Source organism: Notolepis coatsorum (assembly GCF_963971535.1).
Source record: "Notolepis coatsorum genome assembly, chromosome: 4".
NCBI lineage: Eukaryota > Metazoa > Chordata > Actinopteri > Aulopiformes > Paralepididae > Notolepis > Notolepis coatsorum.
In genome coordinates, this window is record NC_140168.1 from 67,934,119 (window position 1) to 67,962,010 (window position 27,892).

At 43.5% G+C, this 27,892-nt stretch overlaps 1 protein-coding gene across 1 annotated transcript; it reads left to right on the top strand.

The window, feature by feature from the left end:
• Positions 1–3,742: 3,742 nt before the first annotated feature.
• On the top strand, positions 3,743–26,658 carry gmpr (guanosine monophosphate reductase; the record flags this gene model as incomplete). Its single annotated transcript, XM_084312229.1, has 9 exons — positions 3,743–3,829; positions 15,437–15,556; positions 16,289–16,372; positions 17,589–17,762; positions 19,280–19,361; positions 20,888–20,994; positions 22,856–22,898; positions 24,150–24,309; positions 24,861–26,658. The coding sequence occupies 9 exons, from the start codon at positions 3,743–3,745 to the stop codon at positions 25,039–25,041; spliced, it is 1,038 nt and encodes a 345-aa protein (XP_084168355.1). The 3' UTR covers positions 25,042–26,658.
• Between the last annotated feature and the right edge of the window lie 1,234 nt (positions 26,659–27,892).

Sequence of the window (27,892 nt, forward strand, 5' to 3'; positions counted from 1 at the left end):
TAGAGCATTGTATATGTATATACTGAACATTTTTGTCTACGTACTTGACTTCTATTTTATACTTGCTATACTTATTTTATTATCTATTTTTGCATAGCACAGTCTCTGGAGCGAAACAGAAAGAAGCATTTTGTATAAAAGTATTCTGTACTTCTGTATGACAACTAATAAAGAACTTGAACTTGAACTTGTATGCAAACTGTCTGTTTAACTGTACATATGACAATAAACAATCTTGAATCTTGAATCTTGAACAACAATAATAATAATAATAATAATAATAATAATAAATAATAATAATAATAATAATAATAATAATAATAATAATAATAATAATAATAATAATAATAATAATAATAATAATAATAATAATAATAATTAATATAATAATAATAATAATAATAATAATAATAATAATAATAATAATAATAATAATAATAATAATAATAATAATAATAATAATAATAATAATAATAATAATAATAATAATAATAATAATAATAATAATAATAATAATAATAATAATAATAATAATAATAATAATAATAATAATAATAATAATAATAATAATAATAATAATAATAATAATAATAATAATAATAATAATAATAATAATAATAATAATAATAATAATAATAATAATAATAATAATAATAATAATAATAATAATAATAATAATATAATAATAATAATAATAATAATAATAATAATAATAATAATAATAATAATAATAATAATAATAATAATAATAATAATAATAATAATAATAATAATAATAATAATAATAATAATAATAATAATAATAATAATAATAATAATAATAATAATAATAATAATAATAATGACAAAACAATAAGAAATAGTAAATACAGATCTAAACTTAACTAATAAATACAAAATACAAATATACAAAATAAAAACAAAAAACACACCACAAACACAAAGGACATTAGGCATTAGACAAACATCCGCCCCCCCCCCCCCGCCCCCCAAGACCGTCGGATTCCCCAGGACCAACACCCTACCCCCACGCCGCCGCTACATGGAGCTTTTGACCAACTCGGCTGCCGCAGTCCACATTTCAATACCCGCCTGTCCCACCCCAACCACCCGAGCAGTCGACATCTCCAAATAAATAATGTCCAGCAATGTCAGGGACCAGTGAATTACTGTGAAATTCTCAGGTTCTTTCCATTCATAGCGTTTTTTGGCTGCTGTAACGCCTGCTAAAATAATTATTTTCTGTTGTATGGATGTTGGTAATAAAGACATATTGTTTAGAAGTAATGTTGCTGCCGTCAGGGGCGTAGCTGGGGGGGGGGTAGCTTAGGATGATTCCAAGGGCCCAGCACTGAGGGGGGGCTCCAACATTTTTTTTTTTTTTTTTTTTTTTTACTAGACATCACTCAGGTGTATTATTGATGCTCTCATTGATACTATGTTTGTTTCTGAAGTGTGTGTGTGTGTGTGTGTGTGTGTGTGTGTGTGTGTGTGTGTGTGTGTGTGTGTGTGTGTGTGTGTGTGTGTGTGTGTGTGTGTGTGTGTGTGTGTGTGTGTGTGTGTGTGTGTGTGTGTGTGTGTGTGTGTGTGTGTGAGATATATAGAGAGAGAGGGGGGGCTTTGGTAGACTATTGCATTGGTCCATTCATTGAAGATGAACGCAATGCGACATCCTTTACTAGGCTCACCCACCAACAGTGCAGGTGCTGAACTGCTGATCCGAATGTATAGGTAAAAACCATATTATGCGTTTTCATCAATAAAAAAATTGCCAAAAATGTTTCGCTCGCGCGCTTACGCGCGCTCGTATTCACTGGGGGCCTACATATACATTCTTTCATGGGGCCCAGAATATGGAGCTACACCCCTGGCTGCCGTGAGTGGAATTGATATATTACAGATGCTTGATAGTTTAGTTGCTATAGATTTCCAAAAATGGGCTACTGGTGGGCAATCCCAGACCTATGCATATACGTGCCGGTGGCTCTTACAGTGCAATGGGAGTCGGCCACCAGTCCCATAGCAAACAGTTTCCTAAGAGTGAGATACGTCCTATAAATATAATTTTAAATGAATTTGTTGGTGATTAGGGTTGCGGAAGGCTAATATAGCATTTGTCCAAACGTCATCCCAGTCAAACTCAGAGTCTAACTCTGGGATGTCCCCTCGCCAGACTGTATCTAATGATCATTTTTAATATGTGGATTTGATTAAACGTGTATAAAAGTCTGAGACAAACCCTCTTGTGGTTGTCCTGTCACCGATAAGCCCGACAAAAGGGTGTGGGTGCAACGCCTGACGTCTGAGCGCCGACCTTAGTTGTAGGTAAAGGAAGAATGATTCGCCAGGTATATCATAAATCTCCTTTAGGTCCTGAAACGCTCGAAGACCGTTTTTATTGTATATATCTTCCAAACCCACTAACTTTTTAATGTGCAAATTCTGTTTTCTTTCACGGTTTCCTTTTTTTCCTGGAGGCATGGGAACAGGAAAAACAAAAGCTAGATCAAAGAACACATAAATAATAAAAAGCAAACACACTATAGATCAAAGGAATATTATAAAGGAATATAAATACTAAAACTACACACAAACTATCACTAACTCATGACTCCCCCTGCTCTAAACTGTTGTAACAACAGTTGTGGTACAAAATGTTCCCACGTGTTGTTTACTAAAGAGACAGGGGAGCTCAGGTTACTTCTCATCCAGCTCCCTTTTCACCTCCTTCTCTGGTCTCCTCGCTCTCTTTCTGCCTTCTCATCCTCCGCTCCTCCCTCTCTCTCTTTCTGCCTTCTCATCCTCCACTCCTCCCTCTCTCCTTTCACCTGTCTCTCTGTTGTCACTCCGTGTGTCGTTTTATCTCTCTCTCTCCCCCTCTCTCCCCCTCTACCCCCCCCCCCCCCCCTCTCTCTCTCTCTCTCTCTCTCTCTCTCTCTCTCTCTCTCTCTCTCTCTCTCTCTCTAACAGCTGCCGCAGGGGGCGCGATGCTGGATGGCTCTGTAGCACTGCAGTCCCACTGCAGTACCTCCACGTGTGTGTGTGTGTGTGTGTGTGTGTGTGTGTGTGTGTGTGTGTGTGTGTGTGTGTGTGTGTGTGTGTGTGTGCATGTGTGTGTGTGTGTGTGTGCATGTGTGTGTGTGTGTGTGTGTGTGTGTGCACGTGTGTGTGCGCGTGTGTGTGCGCGCGCGCGCGTGTGTGTGTGTGTGCATGTGTGTGTGTGTGTGTGTGTGTGTGTGTGTGCGCGTGTGTGTGTGCGTCAGCTGCTGGGACAGCCAGCTGAGAGGAGTGCCTACTGGCTGCTGCTGCCACTCTGCTGTGGGAGGGGAAGAGAGAGAGAGCGGGAGAGATAGCGAGAGAGAGAGGGGGAGGGAGTGTGAGAGAACGAGAGCGCCAAAGGAGCAAAGAAGGGGGTTGAACGAGAGAGAGAGAGAGAGAGAGAGAGAGAGAGAGAGAGAGAGAGAGAGAGAGAGAGAGAGAGAGAGAGAGAGAGAGAGGGGGAGAGGAGGAGAGAGGGAGGCCCAAATAAAGCGATGGGGGCCGGGGCAGGGACAAGCCCCCCTCCTCTATAAATACGCTGGCCGCCTGGACGCTCGGGTTTGGTGGCTGCTGCTTCCGACCGCTTGCCGCCACCGCTCTAGCCTTCCTCGGCACAGCCTCTTCGTCATCGCCGTCATCCTCCTTCTCCTCCTCGTCTTCCTGCTCATCCTTTTGGACCTCTGCGTTCCGGGGAGCCTCCAGGATGCCTCTGGTGGACGCCGACGTCAAGTTGGACTTCAAGGACATCCTCTTCAGACCCAAGAGGAGCAGCCTGAAGAGCCGCTCAGAGGTGAGGGTCCCGCGTGATCACATGACACGCGGAGGTGAAGTCCTCCGCCTCAGCGTATACTTTAATCCTTTCACCGCCACACGACAGAAGGTTAACCCTTTCACTACCACAGTACAGACGGTTAACCTTCTGTAGTGTGGCGGTGAAAGGGTTCACCTTCTGTATTGTGGCGGTGAAAGGGTTAACCTTCTGTAGTGTGGCGGTGAAAGGGTTAACCTTCTGTAGTGTGGTAGTGAAAGGGTTAACCCGTTGTCGTGTGGCAGTGGAAGGGTTAGCCTTCTGTAGTGTGGTGGTGAAAGGGTTAACATTATGTAGTGTGGTAGTGAACGGATTAACCCGTTGTCGTGCGGCAGTGAAAGGGTTAACATTATGTAGTGTGGTAGTGAAAGGGTTCAAATAAAAGTGTGTGATCTGCTATAGTTCCCTTTTGGAGGGATTCCACTCATTCTGTGATGTAAGAGGTGTTTATTGACTATATATTGCTGTTTTTCTTTTTTTCCTCATTTCTTTTGGGGGGGGGGGGGGGTTACTTGCTATGGTTGATACATCTATATCGTGATTAGTGTGGTTGGAAGTGATGTGTGTCATTTGAGTGACGAGGTGGGCTCGTTGTGACTGGAGGAGGGCGGAGCCAGGTGGACGTCTTCCTCGGGGCCTGCTCCATAGTTTCTTGGTTGTGTTGTGTTTCTGTGTAGGCCTGCGTCTGGACACTGTGCTGTGTGTACCTGAATGAGTCCAAAGACAGGGAGGGCTCACGCGTGGAGGAGAGTGGGTGACCTTTGCATAGGGTATAGAGAAAACAAGACAGATAGCTGTCCAGAAAGAAAACCAGGCGTCTGAAAAGCCTTGCTCCTAGAGGGAGAACTAGGAGAGGACAATGTCATCACTGAGAATATTTACATTATAGTTTAGGTCTTTAGGAGATGCTCTAACCCAGAGGTCAACGGGAGAATGAGCTGATATTCCTGTGTCACCAATGTAACAAGTAGCCAAAATGAGGAGTATTGGAGACAGTGTAGCCAACAAAGAATACAGGGACTTTTTTTTAATGGGTAAAGATCAAAGGCAATCATATCCTTTGGGTTAGGGTTAGGGTTAGGGTCAAGTGTATGTAGACATGGTGGTATGTACGGCACATTCCTTTCTGAGTCTAAGTGGGGAAAATATACGGCACAGCATTCATAACCGCCACATTCAGCTCCCTGTGATATCAAGATTCAAGATTCAAGATTGTTTATTGTCATGTGCACAGTTAAACAGACAGTTTGCCATACAATGAAAATCTTACTTTGCTAGTCCGCCCTTCACACAAAATCACACAATACTTAACTTAAACAAATTTAAATACACGCGAGTGCTCGAAAATAGGTAAAAATAGATAAATATAATATATACAAGGCACAGTGAGTAACATTGCACGTTCCGATCAGTATTTACATATAAATGGAGGGGACAGTGGGTCACAGTGGGTCACAGCAGCAGCTAAAAGTGTCTTTAGTGATTCATAGTTCAGTATCACAGGGCTCCTGTCCCATCCAGCAAGGCTCCTTTCCTTAGCTACATGTAGGGTCTGATAGCACCCCAAGATACTGACACTGGTCTGATAGCACCCCAAGATACTGACACAGGTCTGATAGCACCCCAAGATACTGACACTGGTCTGATAGCACCCCAAAATACTGACACTGGTCTGATAGCACCCCAAGATACTGACACTGGTCTGATAGCACCCCAAGATACTGACACTGGTCTGATAGCACTCCAAGATACTGACACTGGTCTGATAGCACCCCAAGATACTGACACAGGTCTGATAGCACCCCAAGATACTGCCACAGGTCTGATAGCACCCCAAGATACTGACACAGGTCTGATAGCACCCCAAGATACTGACACTGGTCTGATAGCACTCCAAGATACTGACACTGGTCTGATAGCACCCCAAGATACTGACACTGGTCTGATAGCACCCCAAGATACTGACACTGGTCTGATAGCACCCCAGGATACTGACACCAGCCTCATAGCACCCCAAGGTAAGGCCATGGGTAAGGTACAACTGACATGGGGTGGAGGGGGGGAGAGAGGGGGGGGGGTGCTGTGTTGGAGGTAGAGAGCAACATGAGACACACAAGGCTTCTGAGAAAACATGTTTAAAAATAGGTCTGTGTGTGTGTGTGTGTGTGTGTGTGTGTGTGTGTGTGTGCGCGTGTGTGTGTGTGTGTGTGTGTGTGTGTGTGTGTGTGTTTGTTACTGTCAACGAGAGCACATTCCAAATGCCCATGGCCTATCAAGGTAACATACTGACTGAACGCAGATACACACAGGAACATGTAAACACACTCACGCACGCACGCACGCACGCACGCACGCACGCACGCACGCACACACACACACACACACACACATAGACACACACACACACACACAGACACACACACACACACACACACACACACACACACACACACACACACACACACACACACACACACACACACACACACACACACACACACAGTCAGTAGTACTATTGTCCATGCAGTGTAGTGTGCTATCTGAGCATCTTTACCCAGATCCTCTGTTCATTCATACTGAGATGTATTCATTCATACTGTAATAATACTGCTCTGTTACAACCAGTCAGCAGGAGAGGTACACCTCTGGCGGCTAAGGGTAATTGGTATTGTTCATCTAGCAGTGCTGAACTTCAGTGCTGTACTCTGAGTGCATAGTAGTATAGACATAGTAGCATAGTAGGTAGTAGTATAGGCATAGTAGCAAAGTATATAGTAAAAGTATAGTAAAAGACAGTAAGAAGGTTATTATTATTAATCTTTTTATAAATAATAATACAGTAAGATGGTTATTATTATTATTATTATTATTATTATTTTTTTTTTATTCAGGAACTCAGGACGATCATAGTTCCTGAACCCCGTTTTGAGGGGCTTTAGCTCCCATCTCAGGGCAGGGACTCTCCCAGCACAGAGGAGCCATGAGTGACGTGAAGTGTACAGTGATTGGTCCAGACGTCAAGTCCAAGGTCTCTGACCTAAGTGTGCTCAGCTGAGAGACAGGCAATGCTCCAGTCAACCTCGTGTTGTATTATGCATTCAAACATGTGTAGAGGACATGTAGAGGACATATCTGTTATCCTGTTATGTTATATGTATACTATACTGTATATGTGGGACTCGATTACAACTTTTTTTTATCAAATTAATTTGAGACTTTATAGTTAATTAATAGAATTAATAGCATTTTAAACAAATATTAATATTTGATGCGAAGAGCAAAATTTTTCAATTCAAATGGATTTTGCTATACGAGTGAATCAATGAATATACATTATACATACGTTTAAGCAGCAACATCTTGTTTATTAGCTACTACACAGACGAACAGTCAGATCAACGCAATTTTTAACAAAGTACAGCAATCTTTGGAATATTATACAGTATATGTTACACTCCCAGACCTGCCCAAGGCTGGGATAGTCAACACCACAGTCACAGTGTGAACAATGGGTCTCGCTTTCCCACACAAGGAACAGACAGTATGAAAGATGTGAATAGTGGTATTATGGCGCCATCTAGTGATCTTTTACAGATGATGCACGCTGTTGTGATAAACCTCCTAAACAGTTTGTTGTCTGTGCATTTATTGTTGATATTACAATTGTTATCTGTTTAGGTTGTTCTCTGTGTTTGTATCTCTGATTCTGTGTGTTGTATAGCCTTGTCCTTGTTGATATTTGTATTAGTTCTAGTTCTTATGACTTTCTTCCCCCAGCTGTCGTCCATTATTAATTAGTGTTAATTAGTGTCAGTATTTATGGTCTGTGGTTTGTTGAGTTGCTTGTGGAGTCATTCCTCCTTGTTACCTGTTCCTGTGATGTCTTTGTCAAACGTTGTCCTTGCCCTGTAGTTGTGTTCTGTCTAAAGTAAGTGTATGTTAGTTTTCTGTTTATTGCTCTTTTGTTTTCGTGTGTTCAGTCCGTCTTCTGGTTAGGTGTTGTTTGTATTTAGAACCAGTGTGACTGTGCCATTTATTTTGTGCTTTGTGTACCTTTGTCGTGGCTAAGTAAAAGCTCTTAAAATCGTGACCGTCGTCTCCTGCCTCATATCCCTGCTCACTCTCGTCCTGCTGCCTTGGGTTCTACCTCCACCTTACCTTATCGTAACAAGTATAGTGCAAAGGACTTTTTCTCTTTTGAAAGGTAACATTCCGAAGTTTCTTACACGATAAAGAAAGATCACCTTGAGTGCTAATGAAATAGAGTAACAGAGGTTTGAACACACTGAAGTAAAAGTTGTATGTACACACATTTCTGTTTAGTGGTTGCCAGATGCTCCTTGGCTTCAACGGTGGTCAATCATTTTCGCAATCAGTGTATGATTGCGGCCTTATGCCCCAACCGGGACGAAGAGGATAAGTAAAAAGTATACATATCTGTATAACAGGGACTGGATCTGTTAATCTGGTTGCAGGTTATATTTGTGAGGATCAGCTTTTGACAGTCCAGGTTTCTTGTTTGGACTGTCAGGACATTTCGACTGGTCATAGATGATTGTAGGGTGAGTGGTTAAGTCAAGGGTTAGCCACAGAGCGATTATGGTTAAAGAATTAAACAATGTTTAACCTTAAAACAATTTTTTTACTGTATTTTTCACATTTTCAAAATGAGTACTTGTTGAGATGTTTTCGGACCAAACAGGAACTCCCTGGGAGGAACTACCCAATGAATGAGGAGCTCCCCAGAGAACTACAGTACACACTTCCAGGGCTTTTTGTCCTGTTTGCATTCAGCCAATGGGAACGCTTGAATTGATGCAAGCCGACCCTGCTTCAGCCTTCCCTGGAGAAGGACAGTGGCTGGGCGTGAGAACGCTTGGCTGCATTCCAGTTTGGACAAATAGCAAATATTGGAAATAACATTGTCACCTAGTATAAGTATAAGTATAAAATATTGTTGTTACTAATTAAGAGATACAGTGGAAAAGGTAATGGTTTCCAATCCATGCATAGATCACACTAGATTAATCAATTTTACATTTCCTGGTTGATAACAAGATGAGTGCTAAAATGGCCAATAGTGAACTTTAAATACTTAACCTACAAACATGAGACTGTTCTGACAGCACAATATTGAACAGTAACCACTTTTTTAATGCATAGGTATTTCAACTACAAGTGTATTATATATATATATATATATATATATATATATATATATATATCTCATTGGCACATCTCCTCTCCAGCCCTGTACAGCAGAGCACAGCTGAACACCCTTAGGTCTGACACCATGAACTTGACATCTCTGGACCAATCACTGTACACTTGCTTCACTCATGGTTCCTCTGTGCTGGGGGAGTCCCTGCCCTGAGACGGGAGCTAAAAATAAGGAGTTCAAAACGGGGTTTAAAACGGGGTTCTGGGACTACAATCGTCCTCAGTTCCTGTAGTGCAAACACAACAAAAAGGGGGTACTGTACTTCCGCCAACAGTTCCTGAACTATGAAAAAGTCCCTTGGTGCGGCCGGGTAACGCAGCGGACTAAGCGTCTGTCTACCACCGCAGAGACACTGGTATCGAATCCGGCTGTCAGCGGTGCCTCCGGCTTGGCCGGTCGTCATACTGACACAATTGGCAGTGTCAGCGGGAGGGAAGCCGGTGGGTGGTGTTCTGGTCGTTGTGGGCAGCGACTCCTACAGGCCGGTCGGGGCGCCTGCACAGCGAGGGAGGGAGCTGGTGAAGGTATAGTGACCCTCCCACACGTTACACCTCACCAATGAGAGTCCGTGCTGGCAGGTGAAAAGAGGCTGCTGGCTGTCTCCTATGTATTGGGATGACCAGGAAGGGGAGGGGGGAAATATCATAACGACTAAATTGGGATGGGAGGAAAATACAGAAAAAATAGGAGAAAAAGTGGATAAAAAAAAAGATAAAGTCTCTCGGGTCCAAACACGTCTGCATGTTTCACTCAAACAACCCATACCAGCCGGAATGTTGTTATTCCGTCATCTCTTTTTTTGTTGACAAAACCCGGTTTTATGTCCAATTATCACATGTCCTCCTCACAATAGAACAGGTTAAAAATAGGCGAAATGTCCCTTTAATGTTCCAGTAAGGGATTAGGGAATTTAAGTCAATGCAATTTCCTCACAAGCATTGTGATATCAACATGTGTGCACTCAAGGCATACTAGCAGGTGTATATTGTGACGAGCCTGGTGGGGTTCAGACTCGCCACGGTTCAAATACAAACAAATTCGAATGTCCACACAAGAGCAATATCAATCAATACAAGTATTTATTGAATTAAAGGCAGAATCCAGTTGGAAAAGGCAAAAGAATGGTTGTGAGTCAGTCTGAGGGTCAAAAACACAAAACAGGCTCGCAGACAGAAAAAGGGATTATTCAATACTCAGGGTAGTCGTCCGGTCCAGGGTCATTACACAAAAGGGGTTTCTCAGCCAGTCCAGGGTCCAGTACACAATGAACACCTACTCGCATTCACCTCTCCTCTCACTACCTCTCACCTTCACAACTCCGAATAACACAATCTCTCTTTCTCAATAACAACAACTCCAACCTCACCTCCGCTCAACTTACTCCTGACTAACCTAGTGGCTATGTAGTGTGTGGGTCTGGGCGTGTGCACGTGAGATGTGGGTGGACTAATGATGTGCAGGTGTGTTCTATCAGTACTAATCAGCTACCTAATTGTCTCTACTCCTTCCGTGGCAATAATATCTCCCACCCTTCACATATCCATGAGAGGGGGGGGTGAGATCTGCCACAATATATATATATCCATATTCCATATCTGTAATCTACACACAATGCATGTGAGCCAGTAAATTCACAGCAAACTCATTGCGCACACTGCTTTTCAAGTGCTGACACTCACATTATCTAGCAGGACATCACAAATATCAAGTCAAGTCAAGTCAAGAGTTTTATTTGTCACGGCATACAAGCATACAGTGAAATGCGGGGGGTCATGCCCGCAGCGATGTGCAACACAAGTAATAAGACAGGAATGAGAATAGGACATTTGTGCAATAATACAATGTGCAATAATACAATGCAATAATACAAGTAATATAATAACAGGTATATGTACATAAAGTTTACAAGAGCATGGTAGGACATGCTAAGGTCCTGCGATAGTGCAATACACAGTTAGCTACGGATGAGGCACTGGGTCTTATGTACACTACTATACAATGCTATGTTATACAATCTACAGTTATACTATGTGTCCTTATGCTAGCTTGTTTTGTTTACTATACAAGAAACACTCCCGCTCTTATTTTTTAAAGTGACCTTTTCATTGTGTAAGGTGACCGTTGAGTGTGGGCGTGTGCAGCATGTGTGTGTGTGTGTGTGTTCATGCTATAGTGACTGCTTAGTGTGTGAGCGTATACAGTGTGTGTGTTGTGTGTGTGCTCATGTGTGCTTGTGTGTGGAGAGTTCAGTGTTCAAGACTCTGATGGCCTGGGGGAAGAAGCTAAGCCGAAGTCTCTCTGTCCTAGTTGCTGGTGTTCGCAGGCGTTTGCCTGACCGCAGCAGCTTGAACAGGCTGTTGTTGGGGTGATGAGGGTCTTTCCTTATTCTGCAGGCTCTGGATTTGCACCTCTTGTTATATAAGGCCTGCAGGGGTGGTAGTGCAATACCCGTGGTACGCTCGGCTGAGCGCACCACTCTCTGTAGGGCCTTCTTGTCCTGTGCCGTGCTGTTTCCATACCAGGCAGTGATGTTTCCAGTCATGCTCTCTACAGCTCCGGAGTAGAAGGACTGGAGTATCTTTCCCGATACTCTGAACTTCCTTAACTGTCTCAAGTGGTAGAGGCGCTGCTTCGCCTTCTTTATGACTGAGTCTATGTTGTCCATGTCAGGTCCTCTGAGATGTGGACCCCCAGGTACTTGAAGCTGCTCACCCTGTCCACGATAGCCCTGTTTATCCTCAGTGGTGTGTGTGTCCCCTGCTGTGTTTTCCTAAATTCCACGATCAGCTCCTTGGTTTTACCAATGTTCAAGAGCAGGCTGTTGTCCTGGCACCAGCGTTCCAGTACCTCAACCTCCTTCCAGTAGGCCTTCTCGTCGTTGTCAGAGATCAGCCCCAACTTCACTATGGAGTTGGAGCTGAAATTGGCCAAACAATCATGTGTGTATAGTGAATACAGCAGGGGGCTCAGAACACAGCCCTGGGGGGACCCGATACTCAGGGTGATGGTGTTGGAGGTCTGACCCCCCACCCTGACCGCCTGGGGCCTTTCACTCATAAAGTCCAGTATCCAGGCGCTCAGAGCGGGGCTCAGACCCAGCTCGATCAGCTTGTCCATCAGTCTGGTGAGGACTATGGTGTTGAACGCTGAGCTATAGTCAATGAACAACAGTCTCACATAGCCCCCCTTCTGGCAGTCTAGGTGAGAGAGGGTGCTGTGCAGTACTTGGGAGACCGCATCGTCAGTGGACCTGTTTGGCCTGTATGCAAATTGCATAGGGTCCATATCACTGGGGAGGGAGGCACAAATGTAATCATTAACCAGCCTCTCAAAACACTTATATCACCTGATTTAGGGGTACATCAATCAGCAGACTTATTTTTTTCAGTAGCGCTAAAAGATTCTGAAAAAATAAGGGATCCTTTTTTGTTTCGATTTTTGTGTCGAGGCAAAGAATGACTTGGAACCCACATCATCACATATCACTGAATCCGCTTACTGTACTGGGTGCGTATGATAGGAGAGACCTGTATCCATCTCCTGGAGTGCTAGGAGCCTAAGATAGGAGACACCTATATCCATCCCCTGCAGTGTTAGGAGCCTAAGATAGTATCCAACACCATTTCATCAAATATTTCTTACATTTTCCTCAAGTTTGGCCAACTACAGTTGAAAATAGTCTACAGTAGGTCCGGAAATACCGTCTGCATTTAACTACTACTCCCCCCCTCCCCCCCAGCATTAATGGGCATGACACCACTGCAGATACGGACACCTGTTTTCATGACTTTAGCCTCAGATGATGTCCAGTTTCACTCTGACCTGCTGGGTCCTGAGAATGAGTAATTTACCACCTGATATATTATGGGTTGACTGACAACTGTCTGAGCTTACGGAGTGAGAAGGATGTGACTTTCAAGGTAGTAACATCAAGTGCACTACGGTTAGGATTGCATCATCGGTTGCACGAACGTCTGTTTATATTTTATGTCAGCTTTCCACCATCAATCTTTCCAGACACTTCATTACAACGGGGCTCACTAGTCTTAATGCTATAGTCAGTATTGTCTTGGAAGAGGAGTAATGAGGAATTTGGGGAATTTGGGGGCAGAAAGGGGGGTGGGACATATATATATTATTATCTGGAATACTTATTTCTAGTGACTTTTATTAATGGACATCTGGCTTAATTTACTAGCTAATTATAGAGCAAACATATAGACTATGAGAAGGGTGGATGAGCTGTCTTTCATTTGTAATGCAATGGAAAATTCTGCCCATAAATCATCAGTCAGACAGACTAGCTTTTAAAAGGTTTAGAGCTATGCACTGGTCTCCGTCTGAAATCATCATCATCATCATTACAGTTGTTATTAGTGGATCCTGGACTTTCTTATTTTTCTTTTTGTTAAATTAAGTTTGTACTGTTAGTGAAGTACAAGTAGGCTACAAGTAGCTATAAACGTTACAATGAAACAAACGCTCACTCTAACATGTACCCTATCATGTTACAGGCCCCAGAGCTGGCTAGCTAGCTGATCTAAATGATTCAGTGCATTCCCAGCACGACAACAGCTACAGATACTGTAAAACAAGAGCGTTCTCAGCTGCTCACCTTTCTGAGAGAAGGTTCTCAGCCTTCCTCTCTCTCTGGAAGCGGATACGGACCAGCTAGCCTAGCTGTTGGCCAAAAACACCTCTCCTGGAGTTTTATGTTGTCTATATCCGCTTCCATTCATTTGTGCTAAGCTAGGCTAGCTTGCAGCCAGATAGCTTTACTGAACGTTGAAATGGTGTATTGAAATACGAAAGTATATATTCGGTTAGAGACCAATTAAGCGTTCTACCTCTGTTAAAAATGGTGTCATATAAAACCAATCTGAGTAATTGTTTTGATGCTCTCTATGGTGATTGGTTGAGAATGTTGGGGAACATGCCTGTTGAGGTAAGGGGCGGTCAGTGGTAATTAGGGAACTGAAGGAGTTACATCTGTACTGCGAGCTACTTAATTGGAAACTTGAGCACAAGACTTTACTTGTGCCTTGGTAATTGTTTGTTATATTCTAAAGATTTGGCTGGCAGAGTGGTTAAAGGCTATCCAATAACCAGAACAGGTTCAATCCCTGTGCCAACATGTCCGTCCCTGTTAAAGTGTCCTTGAGCAAGCTACTGAACCCCTATACCTGATCCAGAGGCGCTGCGCTGCAAATGGCTGAATCAGCACTTCAGATTCCTAATGCCTTGCACGATAAAGGGATAGTTTGGATTTCTTTTGACATGAAAAAATAAATGAATGTATGAAATACTTGCCAGTATAAGTAATCGATGCATAGCCACTGCAGATTAGGCAGGCCTCATCACTGCCCCGTTTCAAAGGCCTCCTTAAGACCCACCTTTTCTCTCTGGCTTTCGACACCATGTAGCTTGTTGATTTTATGATCTTATTGTCTTACTGTGTTGTTGTTGTATCGTTTTGTTACTGTGTCCTTTGCTTATAATTTTTTTTTAAGTACTCTGATCTATTTAAATTTGTATTGCTGCCTAGTTTACCTAGTTTATCTATTTTTAGTGCTGCTTATAGTTTTTAATATGCTCCCTCTGTACAGCACTTTGTGCCCCTGTGGCTGTTAAAGCGCTTTATAAATAAAGTTGGATTGGATTGGATTGGATTAGGAGACGGCGAGTCCCGTGGTCGTAGTTCTGGCGAGCGAGCCAGGCAGCTTCAGACAAGCAGCACACAGGGGCCATAAAAAAAATATGCAACACAACATGCAAACAAAGTTTTTTTTTTTTTTTTTAATCTTTTTCCCCCTCCTTTTTCCTCCGATTTTCTCCCATCCCAATGTTAGTCGTTATGCCAATTCCCAATCCCCTTCCTGGTCGCCGCGCACTTACCCCCCACAGTCGGTCTGGGAGAGTGGAGGCTACCACGTGCTTCCTCCGACACACGTCCAGCCAATCAACCGCTTCTTTTCACCTGGCAGCGCGGATTCTCACTGAGAGGGCGTAGCGTGTGGAAGGATCACACTATCCCACTTAGATCCTATCCGCGCTTAGCAGGCGCCCCGACCAAACTGTAGGAGTCGCTGTTTACAACGACCCGGACCCACCCCGCCAGCTTTTCCCACCCTCTAATACTGCCAATTGTATTAGTGTGAACGGCCAGCCAAGCTGGTGACAACCCCGGAGCTGTGAGCTGGATTCGAACAGGCGAATCCAGCCGCTCCGGGGTTGGTGACGAACGCAATCTCCGTTATGCCACCTGACCGCCCCGCAAACAAAGGTTTTAACCATCCACAACGGAATACATTACTTCTCGTGTACCCCCCCTCAGAGTAACACACCTGTATGCATCTCTCTCCCTTCAGGTGGACCTACAGAGAACCTTCACATTCCGTAACTCCAAACAGACATACAATGGCATCCCCATCATCGCTGCCAACATGGACACCACAGGGACCTTTGAGATGGCCCAGGTCCTCAGTAAAGTGAGTTGGATGGACAGGCATACGGGAAGCCATGTGACTATTTCTAGTGGAGAGCCACCGAAAACATGTTAAATGTTGATGTTTTAAAGGTGCTATATAGATAACATTCAGTCACTAGATGTCATACTAGACACCAGCATGTCATTTATCCAATCAGGTATTTATCCAATCATGTGGGGAAATGGGAAGTAGGGAGGGGTTACATACATGCAACATGTAAACAACAACATAATTTATTTTGGATTAATCAATATATTTCTTTTTTGGGAGGAAGCAATACTTTTATTCTGCACCTTTCTAAAAGCTATTTGGAAGCATTATTTTAATTATTTATTTTAGGAAATGTACATGATGTTACGGACATACATGTAGAAATACTGACTGACCAGGTGTTTGCCCTGGCTCTGATTTTCTTAATGCCTATGTATACTCATAATATGGAGAGGCTGGTCAACATGAAGTAACTGTCCTGAGTGAAAACATTTTCAGATAAAACCATCAGAACTTAATTGAAATCAAAGAAACAAAACTGAATGAATGACTATAGAGGAGAATATTGCTAGACAGAATGGCACGTCTGCAGCCTCTAAATCTTCTTTGATAGACCGACAAATATTCAAATATATTACAGAAGTGTCTGTCAGACACTCAATATTCACTCTCTCTCTCTCTCTCTCTCTCTCTCTCTCTCTCTCTCTCTCTCTCTCTCTCTCTCTCTCTCTCTCTCTGTAGCTCACTCTCTTCACAGCCATTCATAAGCACTACTCTTTGGAGGAATGGAAGGACTTTGCGGTTAACCACCCAGAGTGCTTAGAGGTAAGACTGCCAGCGGTTGTTGTCCTTGGCCCATATTACTGCAAGATCTCTCTCGTCTTCAGTTCAGAGGGAAATGGCCAAACCTTTACAAGGACACCATCAGACAGTGTTCTTTCTCTGGCCTTTTCTGGGCAGCACAGCCAACCTCAAGATTAAAACATCTCAGGACTGGGACATTTGTGGAGCCAGATGTACTTGGAAGCATTAACACATTGAGTGCCACGCCCCTTCCGGGAAGTGCATCTGGCCTTGCCGTCCATTAACCCCATGTAAACGCGCACCGTGCAAAAAACAGATTATTATTATTATTTGCAAACGTGCAAAAAAACAGATAATTTTTTCATCCGTACATTTCCGTTTTATACCGTTTTGAATATGAATATAGTTTGGGTGCTTCTGAGTAATTCCAGGAAAAAGACACGAAAACAGCGTTTTTGTGTAATTCAATAAACATGTTGTCATTTTTCGCCTGATTATCGAATCTTCCTGAAATCAACGCTAGATTATCATTATTATCCTTCCTCGTGCATACATGAAATGTGCCCTGGAGCGCGGCGCTCCCCCCCTCCCCCCCTGCACCCAACGGTAAAAAGCCACACACATAAAACACAGATAGCTTCAATCGCGGTAGAGAAAATATATCAGATCAACGCAAGATTGGATATATAGAGTCCTTACCTGGTCTCTGATGTAATGCAGCAAACATAATCCAATTATCTGATCGCCATTCCAGTTATCCACAGCGATCCTGTCTCCGACGTTATTGGGCATTGCACATGAACGGGCGGGCGGGGTCAGTTGTCCAAGCCATCCCTACAAGCGCGTGTTTTGCTGGAGTGTTTAGGACCCGCCCCCACGCCGCAGCTCGGTAGAAAAAATAAACTACACAGTTTCTAATGGAGTGCAATAGCGGCCGAAGGCGTTAGAGGGCGGTATAAGACCGTCTGCCAGCTCAGACACATTCAGAACAGTATGCACAAGGTGCCCCGCTGAATTATGAATGGCAATAGCGATTAAAAAATATAAAATACAATACTAAAACTGAAAAAAACTGAAAAAGAAGGGGTAAAAAGATAATAAAAATAAATAAATTAAAAACGGTTTCCTCTGGGTTATATGGTTCTTTGTACTCAATTATCCAAAACCTTTTAACCAAATAGTAATGCAAGACTGTTTAGTGTGTGAAGTGGTCCTCAGTATTGTCTTGTCCCCGCAGAATATAGCAGCCAGCTCAGGCAGTGGTAAGGCGGACTTGGAGAAACTGTGTGCCATCTTGGAGGCCATCCCTGCCATCAAGTACATATGTCTGGATGTTGCCAACGGATACTCAGAATACTTTGTGGAATTTGTCAAGACCGTCAGAGAAAAGTTCCCCAAACACACAATTATGGTAAGAGCTCAGCTCAAGGTTTCAACTTGCTTGTCCAACGGTGTATAAAGTGCAATTGCTTCTCGCGAGCTGGATTCTGTAGTGTGTGTCTGTCGTCTGTAACTAAATGTTTTTGTAATAGTGTGCTATCTTGGCCGTGGTCTCCCTCGAAAAAAATATGTTAGTATTAGTTAAATAGTATGTATATAATCGGGCTGCTCCCTCTCTTATTTCACTTCAATTCAGATAATTATATATTATTATCAGTCAGTGAACATCATGATTGTTCTTCTTCAGAGTGCCGGGTCCAGTCGAATGAAAAAGTAAACTATCGCCCCCGCCAAGATCTGTGGCTACCACAGCCCCTCCGAACATTGGCCTTTCATCTAGAATAGATTCATCTTTCAAAGTAGAGTCTTTATATTCTGAAGACAATTGTTTATGCTAATTTCCTGTGAGCAGAAGCTACTGGTAGTGCAGATGGATTTGTGGCTGACTCGTTGCTCTGTCTACTATATTACCGCAAAGAATATCCGCCTTTGTTAGCATTTTAACTTTAAAGCTGCACCAGGTATTTTTTAAGAAGAAAAGGTCACCTCTACAATAACTTGAAGTTGTTACAAATGCTTGAATATTATTTATAATCTCGACCCAAATTAAAATAAATCACCCTTTGAAATAAAGTGAATCAACATTGGAGGGTGCAGAAATTAGAGAGAATAATTTAGCATAATAATTTAGCATAATCAGCATTTACACCATATACAGTATGTTAGGCCTATTCCTTTTTCCACCAATCAAATGCTAAAAGGAAGGGAACCTTTAGTGTGGCTACATGAGTAGAGCTCCGGACTCATGATCTCTTCCGGGGTTCGAGCCCCGCTCAAGGCCGTTGCCGGAAAGTGGTGTTGTTGTCCAGCAGGGGGCACTCTGTCCTCTGGACTAGTCAGTAACAATGCCCCTGTTACGTTATGGACACCGTATAGCTGTGAGTGCCGTCCTTCGGATGAGACACTAAACCGAGGTCCTGACTGAATCTCGGTAATTAAAGAACCCAGGACGCCTATTGCAAAGATATCTCTGACATCAAGGCCATCTAATCATCCATTGCCCTTAATTGGCTGATATCGATCCCTGTCTCCTGAGCCGTTCAGCCATTGTGTAGTGTGATCACCTGGTGCCAGTTTATGGCAGCCACTGAGCCTACGCAGCCCAAGGTTGGGTGCTACCAGTGGTGGTGAAGGAGGCCATTTCTAGTGTCTAGAAAAGCACTATATAATTGTAATGAATTATTATTAATATTATTATTAATCTTACCAGGAAAGACATCGATTCTCACCATAGAGAAATGTGCTTCTGGATCTGAATGTTCAAGATGAACGTTCAAATGTTGTTATTATCATACGCTACAAAGAAGAGGCAACTGTTTCTCAAGCCCTTACGTGTAATCTCCGACTGTCTCTTTGTTGACTTCCTGTCTGTGTGATCCCATAATGCTCTGCTCTCTGTGTGATCCCATAATGCTCTGCTCTCGGCAGGCTGGCAACGTGGTGACGGGGGAAATGGTGGAGGAGCTCATCCTCTCTGGCGCTGACATCATCAAAGTGGGCATCGGGCCAGGTGGGTGCTCTCCACTGACTGTATGAGTGTGACCTTGTTTATCAAATATGGGACTTTCTTCATCATTCAGTCACATTTGTACTTGTCTTCACTGTTGGATGGATTAGAATGACAATATCTTTATTACATGGTAGTGTCTAGATCCAATAGCCTGGAGGGATGTCCTTCCTGGCTGCCTATTGCTTAATAACAGCGGAGCAGTGCTGCCGTTGCTTCCGCGTTTTCCCTGTTTGGCTGCGACACGCCCCGCGGCAGGCGCGGCAACCGCAGAGCGGAGCCGGCAACCGCAGAGCGTAGGCCGCGGAGCGGAGCGGCAGAGCTTGCGGAATTATGTAACCACCCTAATCCGCCATGATTTTCATTCAGCGCTCAGCTCACCTGGCAGCTCAGCGGTCCTGCGGTCCGTTGTTGACGAGTTCGAATCCCATGATTTTTTTTTTTTAACGTGATTTTTTTTTTAACGTGTATTCTTTCGCCGGTTAAGGTTAGGCATGGTTAAGGTTAAGGTTAAGGTTAGGCATTGTTTCGGAGTTGGTTAAGGTTAGAACGGTTAAGTTTAGGCGCTGTTAAGGAGCTGGTTAAGGTTAGAGTTTGTCTTAGAGAATGGCAATATTCTTTCTATGGTTAAGGTTAGGCATGGTTAAGGTTAAGGTTAAGGTTAGGCATTGTTTCGGAGTTGGTTAAGGTTAGAACGGTTAAGTTTAGGCGCTGTTAAGGAGCTGGTTAAGGTTAGAGTTTGTCTTAGAGACAGCCTATTTCCGCACTGCCGCTCTCCCGCGTTGCCGCGGTCACATGGTCAAATTGTCACATTCTTGCACTGCTCCGCTGTTAAAAAGCAACACGCTTCCTGGCTATGTGATCTAGACATTATACCTTATTATGTCTCTACCTCTAAACCAGCAGTTCATTGAATATCAAGTGTCACTAAACCAAACCAACCAAGTGCCAACTATTTTTCTATTCTGAATGTCTCAATAAGACAGAGATTTTGATAGACATGGCAAAATAAACAACAACAGAAAAAAGTCACTTGTATGCAAATTAGGCTGTAAATGAACGTCAGGCAGGTTAGCATGTATACAATACATGCATGGGCAGTCTAATAAGCACACTGTAGATTTATGATGACGCAAAACTGATTCATAACTTGAAATGCAATCAAGGATTCAGTGACATACATGCGTATGTGTGTGTGTTTGTTTGTGTGTGTTTAGACTCCAAAAAAGTGTCTTCTTATCTACAGTGTTTGTGTGTCTCTCTGTGTGTGTGGAGTCCCACTTTTAATCGCATGCTCTATGCATCAGTACACCATTGCCACACTCACTCAGACCTAAGAGCAATCGTTTAGTAAAGTTTTGTTTAGGTCACTTTTAAACACAAGAATATTCTCCAGTAACCAATTGCTTGAGACAGACTAGTTTTCTGCTCTATATTCAGACCTGCTGAGAAGGAAACAGGCTGGCAGAGCATCAGATGCAGGACAGGTGACTTTACAGCGTCTGATGTGTGTTTTGTGTGTGTTCCAGGGTCTGTGTGTACGACCCGTATCAAGACGGGGGTGGGCTACCCCCAGGTCAGTGCCGTCATAGAGTGTGCCGACTCGGCCCACGGACTCAAAGGACACATCATCTCAGTAAGACGCCCGTCCCGATATGAATAGACACAGATACATTGTTTTGTCTGGTTTACTCCCCCGCCATATTGGGTCAACTTTGATCCAGTGGGGGTTTACGGATGCAAAAATGCCCATTCACTTCAATGTTAAAGGAACACACCAACATTTTGGGAAATTAGCTTACTGTCTTCTCCAGAGAGAGACAAGAAGATAGATACCAGTTTCCTCTCACTGGTATCTATCTTCTTGTCTCTCTCTGGAGAAGATGGTAAGCTAATTTCCCAAAATGTTGGCATGTTCCTTTAAGGCTGGACGAATTACCTCGACAATAACTGGTTACGAGCGCTTTCATATTGTTTACAATCTTGACACAGATCCAAGCACCCTTTGAAACAGAGTGAACCAACATTGGTCTTAGAGGATGCTTCTTTGTAAAGGTGGTGGGAGGGTTGGAGCACCACACATAATTTCAAGTGTCAAACAGTGCTCCAGGGATCCAGTGTTTCTCTTGTACACTTTATGTATCAGAGGTTAGTCTCCCAAAGGTACCCAATGCACCTTTAAACCTTGAAAATACTTGTAATAACTGAAACAGTAGGTAGAATTGATCAGAATTACAAACTCATGATTACCATTTGTTTTCATATTTTGAATATATGGAAGTGAATTAGTCATCTGCTCATTGAAATGCATTCATACTAAGGGTGATATTCTGTATTCATCTAAGAAATGTAAAGATTGTGTTAAAGGAACACTCTCCAGAGTCGAGAAGATGAGAACATTGATCAGTCAATCATTGATCAATTTCATCTGTGTGTGTCAGAAGTTGTATTTCATCACTTTTGACAGGGCTATGGGCTAGCTGCTCCTATTGCTTCCAGTCCTTGTGCTAAGCTAGGCTAGCGGGCACCTGGACCTCTTGCTCTGGGGCTACTGGGACACACACAGAGGTGAAACTGATATAAAATGTCTTGTCCATCTCTGGGGGAATAAATAAATGTATCTCCCCCAATTGTTGGAGTATTCCTTTAATGTAGCCAAATGATTGACTTGAGCAGCTATATTTGAAATGAGAAATCACATAGAAGACTTGTGAGCGTCCCGTTCATTAAGCCTTAAACAGTATTTGCAAACCATTGACCATTCATCACTTCCCTGGCAGTTTGAGTGCATATTCATTTGGTAAAATGGAAGCATAAAATCCAGCTTGCTAGACAGACAGACAGACAGACAGACAGACAACAATAATACATAACAGGCAGCAGGAACAAGGATATGTTTAACAGCAACTAGGAAACATCAAAGTCACTAAGAGTTCAGCATTCATAATGTTGCCTGATTACAACCTAACTACAACCCCCCCCCCCCCACCCAACCTACCTACCCAACCTCCTCCAATGTACAGTTTCTACGTCAAATGTATATACTCTCTTTTCTGGACTCTTTTTGTATCACAAACAGTACTGTATTTGCAAATCTGGTATGTCATAAATGTATAGATGTAGCAGTACTGTCTATCTGTAGGCTATGCCGTGTATGTCATGTTATGATGAATTTAAAATGGGGGACCCTGATGTAAACAAGACGAAAGTCTTTCTCTGGTCTGCATCCCCTTAACAATTGTATGTATTGAGCTGTACTGTACTGTACCCATTCAGCAATCTGTTAATAAAGTTTTCAATCAATCAATCAATCAATCAATCAATCAATCAATCAATCAATCTCAATAACGTGTAGGAGGTTATAGTAAAGCAGTAGCATTTTCTGACCACAAGAGGGCAGCCTCTACCACCTAAGAGCCATCCACTGAATGGAGTACCCATGGCTTCATTTTGTTAGAAGGAGCCTTCATCACCAGTATGGATTCTCTCTCCCTCAGGATGGGGGCTGCAGCTGCCCAGGTGACGTGGCCAAGGCCTTCGGTAAGTACGTCTTTACAGAGCGGCACAAACCCTCTCTTCTCTGTAATTCCGTTCCCAAGGATGCAGTCAGAGGACAGAAAGACGGCAGAACTGGGGTTGATAAAAGATTTGGGTCAGATCTCTATTTGAATTGCCCTCCTGAGGTTTCTTCCATTTTATTTTCCCTTATAAAGGTTCTGTGGATGTTTATCCTTATCTTCACGGAGGGTCGAGGTCACGGGATGAGAAGCCCTTAGAGACATGGACGTGTCCTTTAGGGCTTACAGAAGGAAAGTTGTATTATGTTGTGACAGTGGTTCAGGAGGTAGAGCAGTCGTCTGATAGAGCAGTCGTCTGGTAACGTCTGGAGGTTCCCGGTTCGATTCCCGCGCCTCCCGGGCAGTGTGTCAAAGTGTCCCTGAGCAAGACACTTAACCCCTAATTGCTCCCGATGTGCAGGTTGGCACCTTGCATGGTATTGCCTCCGCCATCGGTGTGTGAATGTGTTTATACCATTGAAAATAAGAAAGATATTTTAACCATATATCGGCCAGCCCTAGCATGAGTCTGTTGTGTGTGAGATTCTGGCTAATCATAGGCTATCTTTACCAAAGACAACATAGCAGATGTGGATTTAGCCCACACTCCAATAGGGAGGTGTAGTGGTTACGTCATTGCCGTTTTTCGTGTTCCACCCTCTGTCCAACGCAATGTATTTCCCCATTGCCCATTTCTAAATTGTCTCGTTTAAAACAAATAAAGCATTAACATGTGCATGGTGTACCTTTCTGTGCTTATTCATCCACAATCTATAGCTCAACATGAAAATATTAGCAATTAATCGTAAAAAAAAATCGCCGAATTTTATTTCAACCAAAAATGCTTAAACAATAGTGTTAGTGGTCGAAGGGAACTCATTTTGTGCAAACATTTTAAGCTTGTCAATTTCCATGCGGCAGAATTGTTACAATAGCCGATAATCCATTTTCCCAATGATGAATCCCTATACGGGTGGAACAACCAGTGACGTCAGACTACACCTCCCTATTGAACTAATCCACAGTGTGTCATTTATCTCTATATCTATCTCCATCCTCTTCTTCCTCCTGTTTCAGGTTCAGGACAGACTGTGATGATGATGATGATGATGATGATGATGATGATGATGATGATGATGATGATGATGATGACAGGGTGCTTGTTGTTTCAGGTGCCGGACAGACTTTGTGATGATGATGATGATGATGATGATGATGGGTGTGCTTGTTTCAGGTGCCGGGGCAGACTTCGTGATGATGGGGGGGATGCTTGCAGGCCACGACCAGTGCACCGGTGAGGTCATCGAGAAAGATGGCAAGAAGTTCAAGCTGTTCTACGGCATGAGCTCCGACACGGCCATGAAGAAATACGTGGGCGGAGTGGCCGAGTACAGGTGAGCCAAGGGTCAAGGGTCGGAGTGGACAAGGGTCAATCTGTTGTTGGTTGAGTCGGCATGGCTCTCAAAATACCAGTTTTTACATTTTGAAAAAGTGTAAAACATATATGAGATATATATGTGATGGAAGGGACTTCCTGATCTACCTACCGGGGGGGGGGGGCGACAGTGGCTCAGGAGGTAGAGCAGTCGTCCGGTAATCCGAGGTTCCCGGTTCGATTCCCGCTCCTCCCGAGTCCCGGGCAGCGTGTCAAAGTGTCCCTTGAGCAAGACACTTAACCCCTAATTGCTCCTGATGAGCAGGTTGGCACCTTGCATGGTTGCCCCCGCCGTCGGTGTGTGAATGTGTGAGTGAATGGGTAAAATGTGAGGAACAAATTGTAAAGCGCTTTGGATAAAAGCGCTATATAAATGCAGCCATTTACCTACAGTATAGCCTATACCAGTTTTTAATTTTTCCTTAAAAAAAGATTTTTCCTGAAAAGAAAAGTGAGTATCTACTGTACGATGTAGCTGACTGAAAGCGTTCCTTCCTCCTTCTCTCTCAGGGCGTCGGAGGGCAGGACGGTGCAGGTGCCGTACAGGGGCGACGTGGAGAACACCATCCGGGACGTCCTGGGCGGGCTGCGCTCCACCTGCACCTACGTGGGCGCCGCCAAACTCAAAGAGCTCAGTCGCAGGACGACCTTCATCAGAGTCACACAGCAGTCCAGCCATATGTTCGGCTAGCGGGACAGACATACTATGTACATGCATGTGCATACTGTACACACACACACCTGCTATGTGATACATGTAGGTTCAATCCATCCAATGTAAGTGCATAATGGTGTAACGACTCACACACTATCTAATAATGTGCAATCCACACAGTTACAGTGTGTCACGGTGTAACATCACACACACACACTACATGATAATACAAATATGTGCAATGTAACATCACATGTAACATCACACACACTACATAATACAAATATGTGCAATGTAACATAACATGTAACATCACACACACTACATAATACAAATATGTGCAATCCACACAGTTACAGTGTGTACTGGTGTAACATCACACACACACACACACTACATAATACAAATATGTGCAATGTAACATCACATGTAACATCACACACACTACATAATACAAATATGTGCAATGTAACATCACATGTAACATCACACACACTACATAATACAAATATGTGCAATCCACACAGTTACAGTGTGTAATGGTGTAACAGCACACACACACACACACACACACACACACACACACACACACACACACACACACTACATAATACAAATATGTGCAATCCACACAGTTTTGTGTAATGATATTACACAAAATGACAAAAGACACACACACACATCTCTCCTTTAAAGTGTGACCCAACCAACTGTCAAACAGCTGCTGTCAAACAGCTATGGAACCATCCAGGACACTGTTTTCCCCAAACCATCTGACTGCTCACATCAGCTTAGCTCCATCGCTCAAGTCACTGAGTCAATGGCTTCCATGTCAACAAACTCGAGTGTTGATGTGGCCTTCTGGTTAGGGATATTGCGAGTTGACTCATAATTATAGATGGTAGTTATCACAAGTTGCCAGGTCTTGACGGGAGGATTGAGAGCCCTCTGGAGGTTTGAGAGCCCTCTGGAGGGGTGAGAGCCCTCTGGAGGTTTGAGAGCCCTCTGGAGGTTTGAGAGCCCTCTGGAGGGGTGAGAGCCCTCTGGAGGGGTGAGAGCCCTCTGGAGGGGTGAGAGCCCTCTGGAGGGGTGAGAGCCCTCTGCATATAAACCAACAGCCCCATCAGCTGTGGCTCAGGTGCCCAAACTGCAGATTTGCGTCCGTTTTCGGATAGTTGATTCCTCTAGTCTCGACTCCAAGTGAAGGACTTTTGCGAGAGTCAGGATTTGGACTCCAGGGATTTTGAGATCATGTGACACAAGATACAGGAGAAAAAGTGAAGTTGTGTCCAGCCGTGAAAGTAGTGGTTGAAGCGATGATAGTAGTGATTGAAGGGAAGTTCCGATTTTTTGACACAATTTGGTATGAAATACTTGCCAGTAGTCTAATTGATGCATAGTCATTAGCTGACATTACCGGAATTATCTGGTCAACGTTTTGGCTGTGGCTTAAAACATCTTTGTTAGCAGACCCCATGCTACCTACCTGTCTGAAGGTGCCTGGATCACTGAGAACATGGTCAAAACTTCAACCTTCAAGTCAACTAATAGCTATGCATCGATTGGCCTGGGATAAAATCCCACCAGAGACTTCTCTCCTGTGTCTCCCTCGCAGGCTTCCTACTGTCTCAATAAAGATCCTTCTCTCCCGTGTCTCCCCTACGCTGTATGATATTGAGACAGTAGGAAGGCTAAGAATGATACAGCCTGTATCATTCTTAGCCTTCCTACTGTCTCAATAAATATCCTTCTCTCCCATGTCTCCCCTACGCTGTATCATTCTTAGCCTTCCTACTGTCTCAATAAAGATCCTTCTCTCCCGTATCTCCCCTACTCTGTATCACGCTTAGCCTTCCTATACTGTCTCAATAAAGATCCTTCTCTCCCATGTCTCCATGACTCCGTCTCCCTCTCAATCTTCCTACTGTCTCAATAAAGAACCATCTCTCCTGTGTCTCCTCTACTCTGTGTCCCTCTCAGCTTTCCTACCATCTCAATAAAGAACCATCTCTCCTGTGTCTCCCCTACTCTGTGTCCCTCTCAGCCTTCCCACTGTCTCAATAAAGAACCATCTCTCCTGTGTCTCCTCTACTCTGTCTCCCTCTCAGCCTTCCCACTGTCTCAATAAAGAACCATCTCTCCTGTGTCTCCCCTACTCTGTGTCCCTCTCAGCCTTCCCACTGTCTCAATAAAGAACCATCTCTCCTGTGTCTCCTCTACTCTGTCTCCCTCTCAGCCTTCCCACTGTCTCAATAAAGAACCATCTCTCCTGTGTCTCCTCTACGCCGTGTCCCTCTCAGCCTTCCTACAGTCTCAATAAAGAACCTTCTCTCCTGTGTCTCCTCTACTCTGTCTCCCTCTCAGCCTTCCTACAGTCTCAATAAAAGAAAGTATTACTGACGGGAGTGGACTCTGATCTCAGCGCTAAGATGGTTTTGGGAAAACCTGTCCTGTTCACTAGAATAACAAATGAATAAAGAATACAATGGATATGCAAGATCCAGTGAGGTCAACCTCCTGAGCTGTCATTGGACAAATACTTTGTTGCAATAAAAACTGCATTCAGGATCTTTTTGTCGGCTTCCCCGGCGGTTGGTGAGAATTTGGCGAAGCTTTATGAACGTAACGCGGGGCACGAGTAAGAGAGGTTCTCTTTCTCTCTCTCTCTCTCTCGCTCTCTCTCTGTAATATGAATCTTCTTCCTGTGACGTACACGTGGCCACATCTCCTTTTTCAAGCCAGGGATGCATTTATGTTTTAAGGAGTTAAGGTGTGTATGTTGTATATTTGTAATACCAAATGTATAGAGGTTCCTGAGGAGGCGAGAATGAGTGGATAGTATACTACCATTCACAAGCCAGAAGGCAGTGTTTGTGTGTGTGTGTGT